General features: G+C 40.0%; 1 protein-coding gene across 2 annotated transcripts in view; it reads left to right on the top strand.

Annotated features, from left to right (window-relative positions):
- The first annotated feature begins 5,095 nt into the window (after positions 1-5,095).
- Positions 5,096-23,477, top strand: part of LOC110520292 (guanine nucleotide-binding protein G(o) subunit alpha) — a 150,768-nt gene continuing 132,386 nt past the window's right edge. Inside the window, exons 1-2 of one of the 2 annotated variants that reach the window (XM_036974925.1) lie at positions 5,096-5,572; positions 5,753-5,795. In XM_036974925.1, the coding sequence (XP_036830820.1) occupies positions 5,455-5,572; positions 5,753-5,795 (161 nt within the window). In that variant the 5' untranslated portion in view covers positions 5,096-5,454. The remainder of the gene's footprint in view (positions 5,573-5,752; positions 5,796-23,477) is intronic. The other variant, XM_036974922.1, reaches the window with a different exon arrangement.

Here is a 23,477-nt window from a genome sequence, read left to right as displayed (position 1 = left end):
TGCACAACAGGCCAACTGGCTTCATGTGCACTGGGTGACAGCCCTCAATAATGAATTACATGCCACTGTATTGGATAATGGCTATCATGTGACATACATTCAATGGTCTTGTAAAATTACTTAATTGTCACAACAAATAAATCAAAGAATGAACCGACTGCAGCTATGGAACCCCCTGACCTGTTCACCGGACGTGCTACCTTGTCCCAGACCTGCTGTTTTCAACTCTCTCTACCACACCTGATGTTTCAACCTCTGAATGCCCGACTATGAAAAGCCAAGTGACATTTACTCATGATTTACTGACCTGTTGCATGTCTACAACCACTGTGATTATTATTTAACCCTGCTGGTCATATATGAACATCTTGGAGAAAAATCTAGCTTTAATGGTCATGTACTGTTATAATCTCCACCCGTGACAGCCAGAAGAGGACTGGCCACCCCTCAGAACCTGATTCCACTCTAGGTTTCTTTCTAGGTCCCTGCTTTTCTGGGGAGTTTTTCCTAGCCACTATGCTTCTACTGTACTACTTCTGCTGCATTGCTTGCTGTTTGTAGTTTTAGGCTGGGTTTCTGCTGATCTGATGATCTTGTCACGGCAGATTTCCTCCTCTTCCTCTGAAGAGGTGAAACAAGGATCGGACCAATACGCAGCGTGGTAGGTGTCCATGGTTTTTAATAAGAAAAACTCCACATGAACACAAATACAAAAAAACAATAACCGTTAACTAACCGAAACAGTCCCGTGTGGCACAATCACCCACAAAATACCCAAAGAATATGACTGCCTAAATATGGCTCCCAATCAGAGACAACGATAAACACCTGCCTCTGAGAACCAATCCAGTCAACCATAGACTTACCTAGACACCTAAAAGAATACAACCCCATAAAACTACAAAAACCCCTAGACAAGACAAAACACATAAATCACCCATGTCACACCCTGGCCTAACCGAAATAATAAAGAAAACAAAGATAACTAAGGCCAGGGCGTGACAGATCTGCTGATGTAAAAAGGGCTTTATAAATACATTTGATTGATTGATTGATTGACTACAGTCGTGGCCGAAAGTTTTGAGAATGACACAAATATTAATTTCCACAAAGTTTGCTACTTCTCTGTCTTTAGATATTTTTGTCAAATGTTACTATGGAATACTGAAGTATAATTACAAGCATTTCATAAGTGTCAAAGGCTTTTATTGACAATTACATGAAGTTGCTGCAAAGAGTCAATATTTACAGTGTTGACCCTTCTTTTTCAAGACCTCTGCAATTCGCCCTGGCATGCTGTCAATTAACTTCTGGGCCACGTCCTGACTGATGGCAGCCCATTCTTGCATAATCAATGCTTGGAGTTTGTCAGAGTTTGTGTGTTTTTGTTTGTCCACCCGCCTCTTGAGAATTGACCACAAGTTCTCAATGGGATTAAGGTCTGGGGAGTTTCCTGGCCATGGACCCAAAATATCGATGTTTTGATCCCAAGCCACTTAGTTATCATTTTTGCCATATGGCAAGGTGTTCCATCATGCCGGAAAAGGCATTGTTCGTCACCAAACTGTTCCTGGATGGTTGGGAGAATGCTTCACTGTTGGCATGACACAGGACTGATGGTACCGCTCACCTTGTCTTCTCCGGACAAGCTTTTTTCCGGATGCCCCAAACAATCGGAAAGGGGATTCATCAGAGAAAAGGACTTTACCCCAGTCCTCAGCAGTCCAATCTCTGTACCTTTTGCAGAATATCAGTCTATCCCTGATGTTTTTTCCTGGAGAGAAGTGGCTTCTTTGCTGCCCTTCTTGACACCAGGCCACCCTCCAAAAGTATTTGCCTCACTGTGCGTGCAGATGCACTCACACCTGCCTGCTGCCATTCCTGAGCAAGCTCTGTACTGGCGATGCTCCGATCCCGCAGCTGAATCAACTTTAGGAGACGGTCCTGGCGCTTGCTGGACTTTCTTGGGCGCCTTGAAGCCTTCTTCACAACAATTGAACCGCTCTCCTTGACGTTCTTGATGATCCGATAAATTGATGATTTAGGTGCAATCTTACTAGCAGCAATATCCTTGCCTTTGAAGCTCTTTTTGTGCAAAGCAATGATGACGGCACGTGTTTCCTTGCAGGTAACCATGATTGACAGAGGAAGAACAATGATTCCAAGCACCACCCTCCTTTTGAAGCTTCCAGTCTGTTGTTTGAACTCAATCAGCATGACAGAATGATCTCCAGCCTTGTCCTCCTCAACAATCACACCTGTGTTAACGAGAAAATCACTGATGTCAGCTGGTCCTTTTGTGGCAGGGCTGAAATGCAGTGGAATTTTTGTTTGGGGGGGGGGGGGTTTCAGTTCATTTGCATGGCAAAAAGGGACTTTGTAATTAATTGCAATTCATCTGATCACTCTTCATAACATTCTGGAGTATATGCAAATTGCCATCATACAAACTGAGGCAGCAGACTTTGTGAAAATGTATATTTGTGTCATTCTCAAAATTTTTGGCCACGACTGTACACTGTATGCAAAACATGTTGATCATTGGCGAAATTGCCACTGGGGATGTGGAGACATGTCCCCCCAATATACAGGTTGATTCGTCCCCCCAAATAATTTATTTAAAATAAAATACAAATCATTCATAAGCATTGGCAAAATCTGTAGAATTGCAGGAAATTAGTTGTAATTCTGGTCATGCGCGCTGCAGCTGACGTAGCAAGTTAATTAGCTAAACTAGCCACTTGAAGCTAGCCAGTAACTCCTCCGGTATATGTTGACTTCATTTCACTGGGTTTTTGTTTGGGACGGAAGCTGTAGAGATCGGTAGCAAATGGCACTTCTGCAGCCAAATCTTTTATTCATCCATTTTTTAAGCATTAAATGACCCGGTATAATGGAACATCAGTTATACAGTTAAATATGTTATTTTTGCTTTTTTGCCGACCTTTAAAGTAACTGTCCAGTGTTTTCCTTAAAAAAAAAGTTGATTAAATATATAAAAAGCAGCATTTCTGTCACGCCCTGACCTTAGTATTCTTTGTTTTCTTTATTATTTTGGTTAGGTCAGGGTGAGACATGTGTGTTTGTACTGTCTAGGGTTTTTTGTAGATTTATGGGGTTGTTTTCATCTAGTTGTTTATGTTGGTCTATGGTTGCCTAGATTGGTTCTCAACTAGAGGCAGGTGTTTATCGTTGTCTCTGATTGGGAACCATATTTAGGCAGCCATCTTCTTTGGGTATTTCGTGGGTTATTGTCTATGTTATGTTGCACGTTAGCACATTGTTTATATAGCGGTCACGTTTGTCTTAGTCGTTTTTTTGTTTAAGTGTTCTTTGTGTTCTTCAGTAATAAAGAAGAATGTATTCTAACCACACTGCGCTTTGGTCTACTCCATACGACGATCGTGACAATTTCTGTGTTGGAATAATAATAAATAATGATACATTTAATTCGTATTGTGCCTTTCATCACTGTGTTATCTCAAAGCGCTACATAGAAAAACATTATAAAATACAAAATACAATAAAACCATCATACATTTACTATCAAGGCAGGAAATAGCAATAGTAGGCTAGGTGCTAAAAGGAGTTTCCAGATTAGGACTATAAGAAAGACAGTCTGTAAAAATGTGTTTTGGGACCGTTGTAAATGTTTCCCGATTGATGCAGCAGCTCTCAGATGGTCAGGGAGAACATTCCATAGTTGAGGGGCAATGGAGCAGTATGTTTGGTTCCCCATAGTACACAAACGTGTCTTGCGGACTTGAAGCAAGATATGAGGTCGCTGACTCATTCCATTCAAGGCTTTAATTACTAGGAGGAGAGTTCAGCAAGGATGGGGAGATGTGGGCTGACTTATTGGTCCTGGTCAGGACTCTGGCAGCACTATTCTGGAGAAGTTGTAGCCTCTGAAGTGACTTGGCTGGAAGGCCCCGAACAGAGTGTTACCATAATTGATCCGGGAGAAGATGAAACCGTGGACGATTTTCTCTGCATCTGACTGGAAGAGTGGTGGTTTGAGCCGGGCGAATGGTGTGGGCGTACCCCAACAATAGAATGGTGTGGGTGTATACCGGTCATTGAAAATATTAATGCGAGTAGACCGCTCATTAGCCAGCTCATCATCCACAGGAGGATGACATCATCCTCTATGAGGAAATAGCAAGCATTTTTTAAGGTTATTTTTTTCTCCACTTCATGCTTTGGTCACAAATACAAGTATATATTATTTTCCTTTGTTTAACTAGGCAAGTCAGTTAAGAACAAAATAACAAATTATTATTTACAATGACTGCCTCCCCCGGCCAACGCTGAGCCAATATGCCCTATGGGACTCCCAATCACAGCCGGGTGTGATACAGCGTGGATTCAAACCAGGGACTGTAGTGACACCTCTTGCACTGAGATGCAATGCCTTAGACTGCTATGCCACCCGGGAGTATAGGATGAGTCAACAACATTATTTATTTATGAGTTAACAGAATAAGCACTTTTAAAAGTGAGATTTAAAACTGGAACATTTTCTCTCAGCCTCAAAGCAAAATGTGTTGAGTAGCATGAAATCAGCATTAAAACAGCAAACTATTCTCTCATCCACATGGCAAAATGTGTAGAATTGCAGCAAATTAGTTTTAAAATGGCAAAATCTTCTCTCAGACGCATGACAAAAATAGCATTATAAAACAGCACATTTCGCTTCGTGCCCAATCACAACATGTGTTGAAATGCAGGAAGTTAGCTATTTTTCCTGAAAAGAATCAGTTAAAAAATGTATATCAAAGAGGATAGGCCTAATTATGTTTTTATGATGATGATGATGGACTTATGATGGTGATTGACCAATAATTAGATAAACTGTGTGATATTTGCATAATAAGTTAATTGCAAGCCAGTTATGATTTAATAAGATCACATCTAACCCAACGTCTAACAGACAACCTGGCTTGCGGCCCATCCGAAAACGAAACCCCTGTAGAATAAATACAATTATTTTGACTTGAGACTGCCAAACAGGTATAACGGTACTCTGCCACCAGGATGGTTGCTCGAGCATGCTCGCTTTGGTCCTGACGTCAGCAAGTGTAGTGCGGATCTAAACGCACTCCTTGCTCCGTTCATTGTGAGTGGCAAGCTAAACGATGCGAGCGCTCGTAGCTGTTGCCGCCGCCCAGTAGAGTTTCCCCGCCCGAGGACCAAGCACAACGACACTGACAAAGAGAGCGTGAGAGCAAGATACGAAGACAAGTCCTTTTTTCAAACAAGTGTCAAACGTTGTCGTGGCGAATTTATTCATGCTTTAACCAGTCATCGGCAGAGCGCGAGCGAGAGGGGAGAACGAGAGCGAGTCAGCCTAGAGACGGATAAGGAAGGAATAGGGGGGAAAGAATTGCTCGTATATTTCGGTCCTCGCCAACCGTTACTTTGGATATCAAGAAGATCAGAGGTTGTGTAGCCATGGGATGTACACTGAGCGCCGAGGAGAGAGCGGCTTTGGACAGGAGCAAGGCTATCGAGAAAAACCTCAAAGAAGATGGAGTCACAGCCGCGAAAGACGTAAAACTACTCCTGCTCGGTAAGATTTTTCGGAAGGAGGGGTGTCCGGACCCTGTCGATCGGCTTCCTGGTTGCTTGTCCATAGTCTGAAGTGTCCAAATCACACACCTGCTTTCTGGTTAGACTATGAATATAAATTAAAACCACAGCATTGATGTAACGTTTCTTAATACCCCCTTATCTCTTTTCATCCCTTCAGGGGCTGGGGAGTCAGGAAAAAGTACCATCGTGAAACAGATGAAGTAAGTGCCACGGTCTAATAATTGTTTGCATTGAATGTGTGTGATGTATACTCATGAAAGGCTCATGAAACACACACACACACACACACACACACACACACACACACACACACACACACACACACACACACACACACACACACACACACACACACACACACACACACAGTAGTAGCTTGAGAAAGGTTTATTTGGTCCTCGACATTTCCAAATATGTTTGACCTTTTCTGGTGAGAAGAGCTTAAACCGACAGCGTTGCGGGTTAAGGGAAATATCTTTGAGCACCAATAATGGTGCTGAAATCGAAACCTGTTTTGCCTATACAGCTAATGCACGTTAGCTTTCACTGACAGCTTGTGTCAGTCTGTATTATTAAATTAATAAACCGTGCAATGGCCAGTTCCCGAGAATACACCTCTCTCAATTCGGCATGTTGTATCTCCCAGATATGTCTCCTGTCCCTTCAATGTTTGATCGGGCAAGCAAACTGCTTCATAATTTAGAGAAATATGAATGTTATAGGCTATACATGTAACCGGGGTATATTAAGACTGGTTAGCTTTTGTGGGAGATATCTGCTGGTTTTAACGTTTGACTGCTGTCAATGGAAAATGAGTTGATTTTGTGAAGTCAACCCAAGTGGTACAGGCTACAGTGAGCTCCAAAGGTTTTGGGACAGTGACACATGTTGTTGTTTTGGCTCTGTACTCCAGCACTTTGGATTTAAAATGATACAATGACTATGAGGTTTAAATGCAGACTGTTAGATTTCATTTTAGATTTTTGTTTACCACATCGTGAACCGTTTAGAAATGTCAGCACTTTTTGTACATAGTATTGGGTCAAATTCACTTATATGTGTATTAAACTATTCCTAGCAGGCAACGATAAACAGGCACTCAAGCTAGTTTCAGATTATTTTCTGTCCAATAAAAGTCAATGGTAAATAATGTATTGTGCAATTTTGGAGTCACTTTTATTGTAAATAAGAATATAATATGTGTATAAACACCTCTACATTAATGTGGATGCTACCATGATTATGGATAATCCTGAATTAATTATGAATAATGATGAGTGAGAAAGTTACAGACGCAAAAAAAAAAAAAAAATGCTAACCTCGCCTGTTATTGTAATAGGGAGAGGTTAGCATGTCTTGAGAAACATATTCGATTCTTCTTTACAATAAAAGTGACTCCAAAATGACATTATTGACCATTAGTTTCTATTGTAAACAAAATAATCTGAAACACAACCAAAACAAACAGCAAATGCATCCAGCAATTTTGTAGAGTCACAAGCTTGATTTAATCATTGATTGCTAGGAATATGGGACCAAATACTAAACTTTTGACTACTTTAATACACATATAAGTACATTTGACCCAATACTTTTGGTCCCCTAATATGGGGAGACTATGTACAAAAAGTGCTATAATTTCTAAACGGTTCACCCAATATGGATGACAATACCCTCAAATTAAAGCTGACAGAGTGCAGTTTAACCCCATAGTCATTGTATCAATTCAAAGTGCTGGAGTACACAGCCAAAACAACAAAAAAGGTGTCACTGTCCCAATACTTTTGGAGCCTACTGTAATTGATGAATGTTAAAGATTAAATCATTTTTTTCTCAAACACATTTATGTAAGCTATCTGAGCGAATAATTGGGTGGGAACTTCACACTGCAATTTAATTGCCTGCCTTATAGCCAACACCCTTTCTTGCCTTTAATCAATCAATTAATCAATCAATCATGCCATTTCAGATAGTCGACTAATTAAGAATTCAGATTAATGTTATGATGACTGTCATTTTAAGGGGTCCTCATTACATTGTTATAGTTAGTTGTAATAACTCATAACTAGTGGTAATTGCAGTCTGTAATTCCATATTAAAATGCTTGTTACAAATAGGCAAGTTCCACTACATTCACCATTTTAGTGTTTTGTTTCCTATCAGCAACATCCGATTCAGTAACAACTGTTGCAAGGTTGTAATCTCTTGTGGACAGATGCGCTGGCTGTCCAAGATTAGAAAGGTTGGATAGGCTCTAATTACCAACCCATGAATGCGCACTCTACAAAATCTCCACTCAGTGTTGTTGCTAGCCGTTGCCCCCCAAAAGTGTACCATCTTGGTTAACTCGGTTGAGTTTGAAAAACAGATCAGATTTAGGTCTACCTCACTGACTGGGGTCTACCATGCGGGTGTCATCCAAGATTATATATATAAAAAAATACTTATAAATAATGTGTATGTTGCCCATTATGACAACCTGAACCTCCTTGCCATTGAAGTGGGAGGATAAATCCACTAGTACACCACGGAGTACATGTACTATCTGCATAAGTAATTACTAGGTGATAGGGTTGGGCGGTATCCAGATTTTCATATCGTTATACCATCCTTCTCTAATCCCGAGATTTAAGGTATTACCGACTTGGTACACAAGGGGGTGCCAAAAGAACAGCAAAAAAGCCCATTGGGCATCTATTATCAAAAATGCTCTGAAAATTAGCACAGGTAATAGCGAATTTCCATAGAGGCTGCTAGCTAAATATGCTAATGAGCGCAAACGAAAATAAACAAATTGCAAAGACAGGCAATCCAGCTCATGAAGTTATACAAGTATAGATGGGTGATACCAAGTATAGGAAGGTGATACCAAATGTAATTTTTGGTGAGTTCAGACATTTACAAGCGTATGTGAACGAGAGACATTGTGCAAATGAACAAAGTTTTGACGCATGCTTGTCTGAAGGAAGAACAGTACTGGCTCTCCAGCAGCATGTCTACCGTTGTTTCTGTGTGGCGTCGCTAGGGCAATGGGCCTGCCTGCTAAGCTCGGAGAAGAGGGGGAGGAGTAGATGGGCCGAGAATGGAGTAAAGAAAAAACGCAAGGAAATCAAGATAGCACTTCTCAAACACGGCAGAAAGCTAACACAATATGATGCCCCGTCACCTTATTAATTCAGCCACTTAAAAAAAAGATCAAATGCATAAGAAAATATCTTGCTGCATTTTGTAAACGTAGATCTAAAATGCTTATTGGAATTTCTGCTCAGCATCAGACTAATTTTGTGTTTCATTTTTAAATTCTAATGAGAATTCACAAACTGCATTCTCTCAGCAGACAGCGCTCTGACTGATATGTAGCTACTTTACTCTGGTACTTTTCTCGGTGTACCCAGCCTATTTTTCTCCAGTAAAATGCTAGATTAACTTTAAGCTATACATTGGTAATTGTAGCTGGCTACATTCTTTATATGAGAGGCCTAAACATTCAAAATATGATAGCCATGCATAACAAAATACCTTACTTATGTGTCTGCCATCCAAATAGTCTTGCACTTCTGTTGTCATATGATGAAAAGGAAGCTGTTTTCTGCCTAATGTGTTGCACTAATGTATATTCTGTGAAGAAAAACTATAGTTGCACGTCCCTGATCACTCTATTCAACAACAAAAAACCCAACCCTGTCAATACACAACTGGACTCACCTGCTCCCGCTTTCTCCCACTGTGCCATTTACAAACAAACACGTGACTTGCTCAACTGTTCTGGGGAACTACTTCAGCTTCATAATGTAAAGTTAGTTGACAGGTGAAATGAAAAATGTCATCTGCTTCATCTCCTAACCATTGCATATGCAGGTACAGGTACTGCAGGTACAGTGCCTTCGGAAAGTATTCAGACCCCTTGAAAATGTCAACATTTTGTTATGTTACAGCCTTATTCTAAAATGTATTAAATAAATACAAATCCTCAGCAATCTACACACAATACCCCATAATGACAAAGCAAAAACAGGTTTTAGAATTGTTTTCAAATGTATAAAACAAAAAAACAGGAATACCTTATTTACATACACTACCATTCAAAAGTTTGGGGTCACTTAGAAATGTCCTTGTTTTTTAAAGATTTTTTTTGTTTTGTCCATTAAAATAACATAACATTGATCAGAAATACAGTGTAGACATTGTTAATGTTGTAATGTAATGTTGTAATTACTATTATAGCTGGAAACGGCCGATTTTTTTAATGGAATATCTACATAGGCGTACAGAGGCCCATTATCAGCAACCATCACTCCTGTGTTCCAATGGCACGTTGTGTTAACTAATCCAAGTTTATCATTTTTAAAGGCTAATTGATCATTAGAAAACCCTTTTGCAATCATGTTAGCACAGCTGAAAACCTTTGGGCTGATAAAGAAGCCATAAACTGGCCTTCTTTAGAATAGTTGAGTATCTGGAGCATCAGCATTTGTGAGTTCGATTACAGGCCCAAAATGGCCAGAAACAAATAACTTTCTTCCAAACTCGTCAGTCTATTCTTGTTCTGAGAAATGAAGGCTATCCCTTGCGAGAAATTGCCAAGAAACTAGAGATCTGGTACAACACTGTGTACTACTCCCTTCACAGAACAGCGCAAGCTGGCGCTAACCAGAATAGAAAGAGGAGTGGGAGGCCCCGGTGCACAACTGAGCAAGAGGACAAGTACATTAGACTGTCTAGTTTGAGAAACAGACCTCTCACAAGTCCTCAACTGGCAGGTTAATTAAATAGTACCCGCAAAACACCAGTCTCAAAGTCAACAGTGAAGAGGAAACTCCGGGATGCTGGCCTTCTAGGCAGAGTTATCTCAGACTGGCCAATATGTATAGTGCGTATGTTATTGTGTGTGTGTGTATTGTGTGTGTGTTTTATTGAAATTGCCATTGAAAAACTTTGCTGGCTATTCTGGCAATTGGCATATCCAACTAAGGCACTGCATCTCAGTGCAAGAGGCGTCACTGTAGTCCCTGATTCGAGTTGGGAGTCCCATAGGGCGGTGCACAATTGACCCAGCGTCGTCCGGGTTTGGCTGGGGTAGGCCGTCATTGTAAATAAGAATTTGTTCTTAACTGACTTGCCTAGTTAAGTAAAGGTTAAAAAAAAGAGCTCTACTTGCTGAGTCGGCCAGGGCAGATGTGACGTATATAAAGGTCATATGTTCATCAAAATAAAGACCCAAATATTTATAATTGCTAGTGAACTCAATCATTTCTTCACCAAAACAAAACTGAAAAACACTTTTCTTAGTACCGGATTTTCGAAAATGCATTGTCTGTGTTATTTTCTGATTGATCATGAGTCTCCATCTTATTGCACCGATAACATTTTCTTTCTTGTTTTACACCCGAGGGTGTGGGAAACCAATCTGTACGAAATTCATTAACTCACACACAGGCAGTTGGTGCTTGGTAGAGGGACTGGATTGCGTGATAAAATGTCCATCAGACACTCTTTTATTTGTTTCTTCATTCCCACTTTACCCGGTGTCTCCTTCACTCTGTGGATCAGTGGCATAGCTGAACATTGATGATGGACAACCCCTGTTTTTATCAAACTATAGGCTAAAAGATCCCTATTTACGAAATCAAAAGCTTTCTGGAAATCAATGAAACATGCAAAAGTAGGCTTATTTTCCTGTAGTCTATTTCTGACTATTGTGCAGACCGAGAAGATATGATCGATACATGTTCTGGATTTACAAAACACAATTTGTTCATCCACCAGAATGTTTTGATCCTCCAAAAAGGTAATTAATTTACTGTTGAGGATGGATGAATATACTGTAATTTATAGACTGTACTTACCATACTTAGTATGCCTCTATAATAAATGTTTTGAAGATTTGGGAATGGCATTCACTATAAACTTATACCAAGTGAATGGCATTATACTTTATTCAAAACAACTAGTAATTTATGTGTATCTATTATTCTTACCTATTAGTGGATTACCCATCCTGACAACCTGGACCTAATTTTGAGGCTTCTAGAAGCACCACACAAGTGAGAAAATAATACAGTAGTACACCACAGATTACATTTGATTTCTGCATAAGTACTATGTAATTACAATATGTTATACAGGATTTAGCTAGTTAAATTGAAGTGTATCTTGAGGAACACTTACTTGTAATTATTGTGTACCTACATAGTATGTTACCCATCCTGACAATCCAATCATCAGGTTCTGAAAGCGCCGCCCAAGTGGTAAGGTAAACTCACTAATGGACCACAGACTACATATCTGCATAAGTACAATGCTATCGCTAGTTGTTACACAGGATTTAGCTATTTAAACTAAGTTTATAGTTAGTTACTTTTATAATTACCATATAATTACTACTCATTACCAAGTGAAAATACCTAATACCTAAAAAATATTAGGGCTGACCCCATTTAGTCGACTGGTCGATTGTTGGGTCAATAAGCTGTTAGTCGACCGAGATTGTTTTAGTCGAGCAGTGGCAAATATAGGCTACAGTGGGGAGAACAAGTATTTGATACACTGACGATTTTGCAGGTTTTCCTACTTACAAAGCATGTCTGTAATTTTTATCATAGGTACACTTCAACTGTGAGAGACGGAATCTAAAACAAAAATCCAGAAAATAACATTGTATGATTTTTAAGAAATTAATTTGCATGTTATTGCATGACATAAGTATTTGATACATCAGAAAAGCAGAACTTAATATTTGGTACAGAAACCTTTGTTTGCAATTACAGAGATCATACGTTTCCTGTAGTTCTTGACCAGGTCTGCACACACTGCAGCAGGGATTTTGGCCCACTCCTCCATACAGACCTTCCCCAGATCCTTCAGGTTTCGGGGCTGTCGCTGGGCAATACAGACTTTCAGCTCCCTCCAAAGATGTTCTATTGGGTTCAGGTCTGGAGACTGGCTAGGCCACTCCAGGACCTTGAGATGCTTCTTACGGAGCCACTCCTTAGTTGCCCTGGCTGTGTGTTTCGGGTCGTTGTCATGCTGGAAGACCCAGCCACGACCCATCTTCAATGCTCTTACTGAGGGAAGGAGGTTGCCCCATCCATCCTCCCCTCAATACGGTGCAGTCGTCCTGTCCCCTTTGCAGAAAAGTATCCCCAAAGAATGATGTTTCCACCTCCGTGCTTCACGGTTGGGATGGTGTTCTTGGGGTTGTACTCATCCTTCTTCTTCCTCCAAACACGGCGAGTGGAATTTAGACCAAAAAGCTATATTTTTGTCTCATCAGACCACATGACCTTCTCCCATTCCTCCTCTGGATTATCCAGATGGTCATTGGCAAACTTCAGACGGGCCTGGACATGCGCTGGATGTGTTACTAATGGTTTTCTTTGAGACTGTGGTCCCAGCTCTCTTCAGGTCATTGACCAGGTCCTGCCGTGTAGTTCTGGGCTGAATCCTCACCTTCCTCATGATCATTGATGCCCCACGAGGTGAGATCTTGCATGGAGCACCAGACCGAGGGTGATTGACCGTCATCTTGAACTTCTTCCAGTTTCTAATAATTGCGCCAACAGTTGTTGCCTTCTCACCAAGCTTCTTGCCTATTGTCCTGTAGCCCATCCCAGCCTTGTGCAGGGCTACAATTTTATCCCTGATGTCCTTACACAGCTCTCTGGACTTGGCCATTGTGGAGAGGTTGGAGTCTGTTTGATTGAGTGTGTGGACAGGTGTCTTTTATACAGGTAACGAGTTCAAACAGGTGTAGTTAATACAGGTAATGAGTGGAGAACAGGAGGGCTTCTCAAAGAAAAACTAATAGGTCTGTGAGAGTCGGAATTCTTACTGGTTGGTAGGTGATCAAATACTTATGTCATGCAATAAAATGCAAATTAATTACTTAAAAATCATACAATGTGATTTTCTGGATTATTGTTTTAGATTCCGTCTCTCACAGTTGAAGTGTACCTATGATAAAAAATTACAGACCTCTACATGCTTTGTAAGTAGGAAAACCTGCAAAATCGGCAGTGTATCAAATACTTGTTCTCCCCACTGTATATAAAAAAATGATGGCACACGAGAAATCTGTCTGATTCACGCCTGTCTGAGTGGACTCATTCATTGCAGAGGCAGTGGAGAATTGGGGGGGGGGTTTATTTAATTCCATTTACAAGTTGTCAATTTGGGCTTCTGTCAATCTTGAGTAAGGACACGCACTTGATTACACATAAAACTTGGCTTAGGCTTTTTTCTTCGCCTCAAACTGTAAGTAAACAAAGTCTGCTTTTACATCCATTAAGAATGAAAATAGTTCCTCAAGTAGCCAATTTGAAAAATCTTTACAGCTCTCTCCCTTTCAATAACCACTCAGCATGAAAGGGGTAAAAATGTTATACTCTGGTCGGGTGGAAACGTCATAAAATTGGCCTTCCTGATTACTTCTTATCCCTTGCGCAAATAGCCTACAGCTGTGTCTGCCTGTCTGGAGCTCACTGGGGCAGGAAACTCTGAAGGCCAAGAATATTTTATACAATGTTGAAGGTTTGCTAGCATGAGCTTTGGGGCTGACGAAGTTAATAGTTGATACAATGTTTCAAGTTCCTTGCAGACAGGCCATGCGTAGCCAATGTGATTTGTAAGATATTTATTTTTATCAGGAAATTTGCAGGCTGCAATATTTTTATTTTTTGCTTTATATAGGCTATTTTTACATACTGGCAATGGAAATAGAAGTTAGTTTTATATTTGTATCATTTTCATTTAGATAGAGTTTTGTTTAACCACATTACATTGATTTTGAGATATGAAGACCTTATTATAAATGAAATAAAACTGTTCCATGAAAATGTGCATATGAAAATCATAACTGGCACACAGATCAGTCGAAATGTTAAGATAACTTGGCATTCCAAATGGAAAAGGTTGCCGACCGCTGGTGTGGCCTATTACCGGCAACTTCAGGAGCTTAAAGGCAGAATCTGCGAAGGCCAGCAGCGGGCAGCAGGAGGAGGAGGGTGGGAACAGGTTTCTTTCTTCTGGTTTTTGATCTCTAGCTCCCTCTCTAGTAATTTGCGTGTCTTAAAGCATTTAACAAGCTCAGCAGTTGATTTTACTCAAACCTAGGGTGTGTCTATATATGGAAAAATACACATTTTAAAGTTTTGATCAATCGATTGGTCGAAAGAACAGACGACTCTCGGTCGACCAAGATTATTTTTAGTCGGGGACAGCCCTTCTTTTTATCTCCTTTTTAACATTACAAGTAACAATGGAAATCAATAATGTCTCTGTCTTCATCTGTTTCTTTCTTCTAAGCATTTTCCCATTCTGGAGTCTGAGAACTTGGGCTCAGTGCAAGAGGTGTCACTACAGTCCCTGGTTTGAATCCAGGCTGAATCACATCCGGCTGTGATTGGGAGTCCCATAGGGCGGCGCATAATTGGCCCAGTGTTGTCTGGGGTAGGCCGTTATTGTAAATACGAATTTGTTCTTAACTGACTTGCCAAGTTAAATAAAGGTTAAATAAAATGTTTACAAAAAAACCTTATGTGAATCTGCGGTAGAGAAGAAGAATGTATGACAATTTAGTATAGACACTCTACATTAACCTACTTATACTAGTTATCATTATAATGATTTCTATAGTTTAGGCCTATAGCTAGGCCTAGCTACTTAACTAGATGTTGTGTTATACAGCTAGCAATAATAGTACTTGCTAACATTAAGGTAGCGAGTGTTTATATTGAAAATGAACTAACCTTACTCATAGGTTTGTTGACAAAAAGTAGCTAGCTATCTAACCTTATAACAGTGGTTGTCAACCGGTCAATTGCAATCGAATGGTCGATCTCCGAGACATTCGTAGTCGATCACCAAACGTTTCTGTGCCAAACGTGCCCAGGGGCCCTGACCTCCAGGGGGCCCCATTAATCATTCTCACTAATATTAGTCATATTAACATGGCATATGTCATTACAAAATGTGTAACATTTAAGGATATTTGCTTTAAAACTGCAAATTTCTCTCCACCCCATGGCAAAATGGGTAGAATGGTAGGAAATAAGCTGTAAAACTGTTTTTTCCCTTCTCCCTGCCCCATGGCAAAATGAGTAGAATTGCATGAAAACTAAAATGTTTCTCTCCACCGTCAAGAGGGGGTCACTAAAATCGGGGGGCAACCAAATCTCTCTTAGGGCCCCCAAAGAGCTAGAAACGGCCCTGGTTAGAAAACTAGCTAGCGTGCTAGCTAATCACAAAACATCACATACTAGTTGCATGGAAAGTCTAACACTAAGCTAGCTGGCAAACATTAGCTAGTTAACTACCTATGGGAAATCGTCCAGCATCATTTATGTATCCAATGAAGCAAAACAAATTGCATTGAAAACATCTCCTGTGTTGGTGCTTTGTTTCTTTTGCTGCAATCTCTTGTCTGGATTTTGCATACTGACGTGTTAGGGGACAAAATTAAACTGTGGCTCTGGTGTTACAGAGAAGCTTCTCAGGAACAGACCCTTTCAATTCATGAGGATAGGACTTACCATTGCTTCAATATCTAATCTGTAAGTGATCAGAAAACGTCAAAAAGGTCACGGACAGTTCAATGTTAAGCCCTAGTCAATAATGGCACCAAATGGCACCAAATCACCTGTCTGGATTCTTAAATTCAACACGTTTAATACATGTGGTATTATTGTTATTACATTTTCAGGGCTGATGTAGAACACAGAGATGATTCAAATAAAAGTAAAAATTCTTAAATGAAAATGCTATATTATGCAAATTGTGCACTTAATATGCAATTTAAGCAGTACAGGATGCATAATTACAATAATTTAAACCCAATCATTTAAGATATGGTGGTCATATTATTAACATATCTTCATGCTTTGTGAAAAACTGAGAGTTTATAACAATTTTAAATAATTTATGAAATTAGAATTGAAAAAATATGCTATGTTATGCATCCCCACACACTCACACACTACCCCCACCAACAGTCACACACAGCACCCCCCCCCCCACACACACACACACACACAAAGCATAACACTGACACACACAGCCTAACTTTTCTCACTAAATCTGAACTGTAACACAGAAGGCTACTAGTCTAATAGTATAGATTACTTTTAAAGTAGGCCTACACCTGGGTTGGGTCACAGATTATCCATGGTATTGATCAGATACTCTAGTGGCCGCTGTGACAATAAAAATAAATTTAAAAAAAAAATGGAGGCAGTCGGGAGGAGGCAAGATCAGGTAGGTCTGTCCTAACCAATGAGAGGGTAGATATGCACTTGAACAACTGGTGCAGTAGTTACCTCAGCCACAACGTTAGCTATGTCGTAAAAATTATTTAAGGGTTTTAATTTAAAGTTAGGGTTTGGTATAAGGTAGCAGTGTGGTTAAGGTTAGGGTCATATAAAAACATATACAAAAATAAATACAAGTTTAGGGTTAGGTTTAAAATCACATTTTAAGAAGAGAAATTCTAGAAATAGGCACGGTTTATGACTTTGTGGCTGTGGTAAAGTGACGACCAGGCACAACTCTAATATAAAGTGTTTTTTCTCAAAGTTGCCGGGATGTCACGTGTTCTACTTATATCAGTACACTTGTAACAACCTAATCATTATGAAACAACTATTCTATCAAATAAGCCACACGTACCAAATAAGCCATTACATTTTTTGTTAACCAAATTTGATACTCTCATTGACCTCCATACAAAAATTCCTCGCTGGAGAAGAACCTCTTTGGTTAGGTTACATTGTAGGGTTATTTTTGGTGTTGATGAGTTGCTATAGTGATGGGAGAATAAACTGCAGAAAATAATTAGCCTAGGCACAGAATAGACTGAGTAGCTACCTGCTAGCCAGCTGCACAGAAAGATAGATAGGACACATTTTCAATTTACTGGTATTTAGCAATATTTGAATTGCGATTGTAGGGCTTTAGCCACTGAATATTGGTAGTTTTTACTTGAAAGAATAAAACCATCACTTACAAAATTCGCAGCTGGCATAATACAGCCAGTACCATGCAGCGCTGCCTCTCGCCCGACTTGTTGCCTCAGCAAATGCGTCAAGCACTCCCACACAGCCAGCATGCAAGCAACCCCCCCAGCTCGTCTTATGTCTTTACATGCTTTAATTGTAACAATCTATTCACTTTTAGTGTGCCATGAACACATGTTGATTGTCAAGCAAATCACTTAAAAAAAGGTTACTTTCGCACATTCATCCAAAATAATTCAGCATCCGAACAGTGCACTGTGCACCCACCAACTTCCCTTAAATTTGCAAGTGGATGCTGGCCTTCTAGGCAGAGTTCCTTTGTCCAGTGTCTGTGTTCTTCATCAAATAGTACCCGCAAAAAAACAGTCTCTACGTCAACAGTGAAGAGGTGACTCCAGGATGCTGGCCTTCTAGGCAAGGTTGCAAAGAAAAAGCCATATCTCATACTGGCCAATAAAAAGAAAAGATTAAGATGGGCAAAAGAACACAGACACTGGACAGAGGAACTCTGCCTAGAAGGCCAGCATCCCGGAGTCGCCTCTTCACTGTTGACGTTGAGACTGGTGTTTTGCGGGTACTATTTAATGAAGCTACCAGTTGAGGACTTATGAGGCGTTTGTTTCTCAAACTAGACACACTAATGTACTTGTCCTCTTGATTAGATGTGGCCTCCCACTCCTCTCTCTATTCTAGTTAGAGCCAGTTTGTGCTGTTCTGTGAAGGGAGTAGTACACAGCATTGTACGAGATCTTCAGTTTCTTCGCAATTGTAGATATTCCATAAAAAATCAGCCGTTTCCAGCTACAGTGGTTCCTCCTACAAAAGTTGCGAACTTACACCGCAGGACTTAGAGGTACCCAGCGTCACGGCTTCATTGCTCCAGACCACCACAAGGGGGAGTTAGAGCACTCATTACGCATTTGGGTCCCAAGGTTTTTATATGACCAATCATATCGAGTGGTTCCAATGACGAATTTGACACTGAGCCACCCCTCTCTGGTGAGTTTCTTCAGCAAAGATGGCTGACAAAACATTACGCGTTGGCAAATGTAAGTAGTTATAACGTCATAACGAGTCAAGCAAAAAATGTACAATTGAGAGGACAACATATGTTAGTTAATGTAGAAACAAACGATTGTGCATATTTTTTTGTCATAAAGTTAATTTACGAAATCGCTATTCTGCAAGTTTTTCTTCTGTCATATCCAAAACCAGGTGTATCAAACTCCATTCTGTGAATGATGCTGTGTCTGTATGTACAGTATGTATTACAATTATACACTTCAACAGTGTTTACCACTCCTGCTCCTGGGACATCAATGATTACACATTGTAGCTATGCAATAGACTAGAAACATTATTTTGTAATTCATATACAGAATAAAAAACAGTACATCCTGCCAGCACGCCCACAAGCGTGCTGAATGACGCGTGGAAAAGAGAGTGAGGAATGAGATAGGAGTAACAATCCAGGCTATTTGTCTGAGACCGGCATAATAATGTAATGAAACAAGCAGGGAGCAGGTTTCGAACCCTCAACATTCTAGCCCGAAGTCCAGCACGCTATTGACTGTGCCCAAATGTATTAATTGGGGTTGGGGCCGATTGTGGATAAAACACTTTATCTATTGGAATCTTTAACATGTGGAAAGAGGAAAAGTATTATCATTAGCGTAGCAGGATGGCCTGTTAGCTGAACAATAGACTATTCAACCTTTACTAAAGACTTGTCTAATAGGCACGCTAGGTGTGACCCCCCCAACTTGCAACAAAACATTTGTATCTATCTTTCCACATCTACCTACACACATATCTACCTACACACGGTTAATGTTCTGGAAAAAAAATATATATCTAGGGTATGAATTCAGGCTGTATCACATCCGACCGTAATTGGGAGTGCCATAGGGCGGCGCACAATTGGCCAGCAGGTTTGGCCGGGGTCGGCTGGTGCTGGGGTAGGCTGGTGCTGAAAATATAGCTAACTTGTTATGCAAGTGTTGCACACCAACAGATGGAGAAAACCTACACCAGTTGAGAAATTAATTTCAACAATAATCTTCATTTTAATTTGACTTTACAAACAATAAGAGGGCTTAATTGGAGTCTATTTCTTCAGGGCCTAGACCTATATAAATGAACTTAACTGGCTTAGGCAGGCTATGAGGCTTCATTAGGACAACTTACAACTGCAACTGGTCAAAAATGGAGCATGCTACATAATCATTTAAAGAAAAATGCATGTTAGATCTAAACAATGGAACTAATAATTAAAAGCGCACATTTGTAAATCGCAAACTCTAAAAGTATTGAAAAGGCAAATTATGTGTGACACAATGCAGAATGTAAACAAGATGTAAACAAGATGCTGTGTTTTTATTTACAGTAGTGACAACTGGAGGCATTTTGAAAACAGGTTTTCAAACACTTGTTTTTCACAACTGTAGCAGGTGTAGCCCATCATGCAAATGTTTCCTATTAGCAGGACAATATACTTTTTATAACCCGGCTACTGTTGGGAAAAATCTCTCAACTTGCAAAGTATTCGATGCTTAAGTACTCTAAAGTGTTACATTTCTAACTCAAAACAGCAGTACAATATTTATTCAGCAACATCTTTATGCTTTTGTTAATAAAATAAAATATTGAGAAAAAGACATTGAAATGCGGATGTTTATATAAACTACATTTTAGTCGCACTTTCACCCAGCTCCACGACCACAGGTAAAACCTTACTGAGATGATCAATGTATTTGTTGTATTGTTGTATTGTCAATTTCTCTAGTCAAAACATCTTGATGGCATTGACCAGTTTACCTTTGAGCAAATTTCTCAATGGCCACAGTGTCATGTCTAGGACTGTAACCAAAAGCTTCTTTCTATGGTGCTACCCGTTCCAGGGTTAGGACTGTAACCACCAGCTTCTTTCTATGGTGCTACCCGTTCCAGGGTTAGGACTGTAACCACCAGATTCTTTCTATGGTGCTACCCGTTCCAGGGTTAGAACTGTAACCACCAGCTTCTTTCTATGGTGCTACCCATTCCAGGGTTAGGACTGTAACCACCAGCTTCTTTCTATGGTGCTACCCGTTCCAGGGTTAGGACTGTAACCACCAGCTTCTTTCTATGGTGCTACCCATTCCAGGGTTAGGACTGTAACCACCTGCTTCTTTCTATGGTGCTACCCGTTCCAGGGTTAGGACTGTAACCACCAGATGACTTGAAAATGAGCCGGAGCTGAGAGGATCACCAAAACTAAAGGTATTTTGGTTTCAGAGCATTTTATATAAAAAAAGAGAAGGTATATAGCCTATCAATGTGTAGGCGTACTGTATAATAAAATCGATAATTATGTATTAAAAACATGAATGTGTTTTTGCAGAGCTTCAACCATGCGTACAACGATCCGTGGAGATCAGTGGACAAAGGGCTGGACAACGGGCCGCACCGAAAAAACGCATGGTAGCCGAGAAAGCAGTTAGTTAAGCTAGATTCTTAAAATGTGTAGGCAGCATTTGTGTGTTGGAGTCACTTTTAATTCTTAATTGATCTACTGTTTCTATCATAGGCCACTGTAATCGATGGGGGCTCAGGGCGGTACCATTCTGCTTATCTTATGAAGGTGCTCATGGGTGAGATTCAAACTTTGAAGACCGAGATCGAGTCATTGAAGGGAGACCAGCAGAAGGTCCAGAGCCAGGTGGTATTGGAGGAGAGTCACTCCTCATTAGCGGAGAGTCAGGTGGAGATGTGTAACCGAAGAGAGATACCACGAGTGGGCACAGAATACAAACTGGGATGGATCCCGAGGCAAATGTGGCTTACCAGTGAACCTCCGGATGTTCATCATTAATACAGTGTCTCAGGAGTTTCCGTCCATGACTGATGCAACCCGAAAAATAATTAAAGACGGAGTTAATGAGTACTTGAGTTCACAGAGAAAGTCTGGACATGGCCTGCTCTCCCTTATGTAAGGAATTAGGCACTTTCCCATGTTTACTACTGTAACCACCAGCTTCTTTCTATGGTGCTACCCGTTCCAGGGTAGCACCATGCTATGTTTCGTTAATAAAATATCTAAAACTACTATTTCAAAATTCTGATGTTTATTTAGTTACTTGTTCAAATATGCCATGATATTCTTGAGATATGTGTTGACTGAATATAAGGAAGTGATGTCTGCGTTTTTGCCTTTTTCTCGCTCTAAGTTAAATGAAAAACGAAATCTCCAAAATATTCAAATTTAGTAAAAATTAAAAACATAAATATCTTATTTACATAACTATTCAGCCCCTTTGCTATGAGACTCAAAATTGAGCTCAGGTGCATTCTGTTTACATTGATCATCCTTGAGATGTTTCTACAACTTAATTGGAGTCCAATTGATTGGACATTATTTGGAAAGGAACACTTGTCTATATAAGATCCCACAGTTGACAGTGCATGTCAGAGAAAAAACCAAGCTATTGTCCGTAGAGCTCCGAGACAGGATTGTGTCACAGATCTGGGGAAGGGTACCAAAACGTTTCTGCAGCATTGACGGCATCCATCTTTCTTAAATGGAAGATGTTTGCAACCACCAATACACTTCCACCCGGACAAACAGCAATCGGGGGTGAAGGGCCTTGGTCAGGGAGGTGACCAAGAACCTGATGGTCACTCTGACAGTGCTCTAGAGTTCCTCTGTTAAGATGGGAGAACCTTCCAGAAAGACAACCATCTCTTCAGCACTCCACCAATCAGGCCTTTATGGTAGAGTGGCCAGATGGAAGCCACTACTCAGTAAAAGGCCAATTGCCAAATGCCTATTTAGACCCAAACACAATATTTTCAAAGTAAGTTACTACATTTTGTCCAGTTTGTAACATTCTCTATAAGCTGGGCTTTTGAATGATAGATGATTAAATGTAGTGAGCTATGAAATTATCAATTTATGTTAGTTTTAATGTGGTTAAAATTCATGAAATTTGGAAAATATATATTCACATCAAGTTTTTGTAATTTGTATGTGAACGTTTTGAAAGTACTGATATTAAAGGACCAAAATACCCCAAAATCTCAGAATTGATAAGTTGGTGGTGCCTTTCCTTGAAGATGAACTATGCAAAAAGCAAGTATAATTTAGAGAATCATTGTACCATCTAAACATATTTTCCATAACCAAAAATATTGTATTTTCAGCTGTTTGAAGCTGGTGTACAAAACCAAAAGTAAAAGACTTAAGAACAGGAAGCATATAAATAGTGCACATAGAACAGATCTACCGCTTCTTAGACTTGCTTTCAATATGATTGACAGATCTATAACACACATTTCTATGTCAATTTGGTCAGGTCACCCAAAAAGCTACATATTGCAGCTTTAACAGCCTAGTGGTTAGAGCATTGGGCCATAACCAAAAGGTTGCTGGATTGAATCCCCCAGCTGACAATGTAAAAATATGTTGTTCTGCCCCTGAGCAAGGCAGTTAACCCACTGTTCCTTGGGTGCTGTAGATGTTGATTAAGGCAGCCCCCTACACCTCTCTGATTCAGAGGTTGGGTTAAATGCAGAGGACACATTTCAGTTGAATACATTCAGTTGGACAACTGACTAGTTATCCCCTTGCCCTAAATCAAGCTACTTTCTAAGCTCTATATCTGACTACTGGTGATCTGTCTACATTTTTGAAAACAGTTAATGTACTGAAGCATGGAAATTCTTCTTCATCCCTGACAAAGCAAGTTCCAGACCTGCCAACATGTACGCATTTTGCGTACCAACTATGCAATTCTCTGTCCATGTACGCAGGTATGAGATCCGAGTTAAAAGTACGCAGAAATGAATAGGGCTGATTTTTTAAAATTTATTATTATTATTTTTTTAATAAAAAAA

Source organism: Oncorhynchus mykiss, chromosome 1, assembly GCF_013265735.2.
Source record: "Oncorhynchus mykiss isolate Arlee chromosome 1, USDA_OmykA_1.1, whole genome shotgun sequence".
In the NCBI taxonomy this organism is placed as follows: domain Eukaryota; kingdom Metazoa; phylum Chordata; class Actinopteri; order Salmoniformes; family Salmonidae; genus Oncorhynchus; species Oncorhynchus mykiss.
The sequence above is the reverse complement of the archived record's forward strand: the minus strand, read 5'-3'. Positions and strand labels throughout refer to the sequence as shown.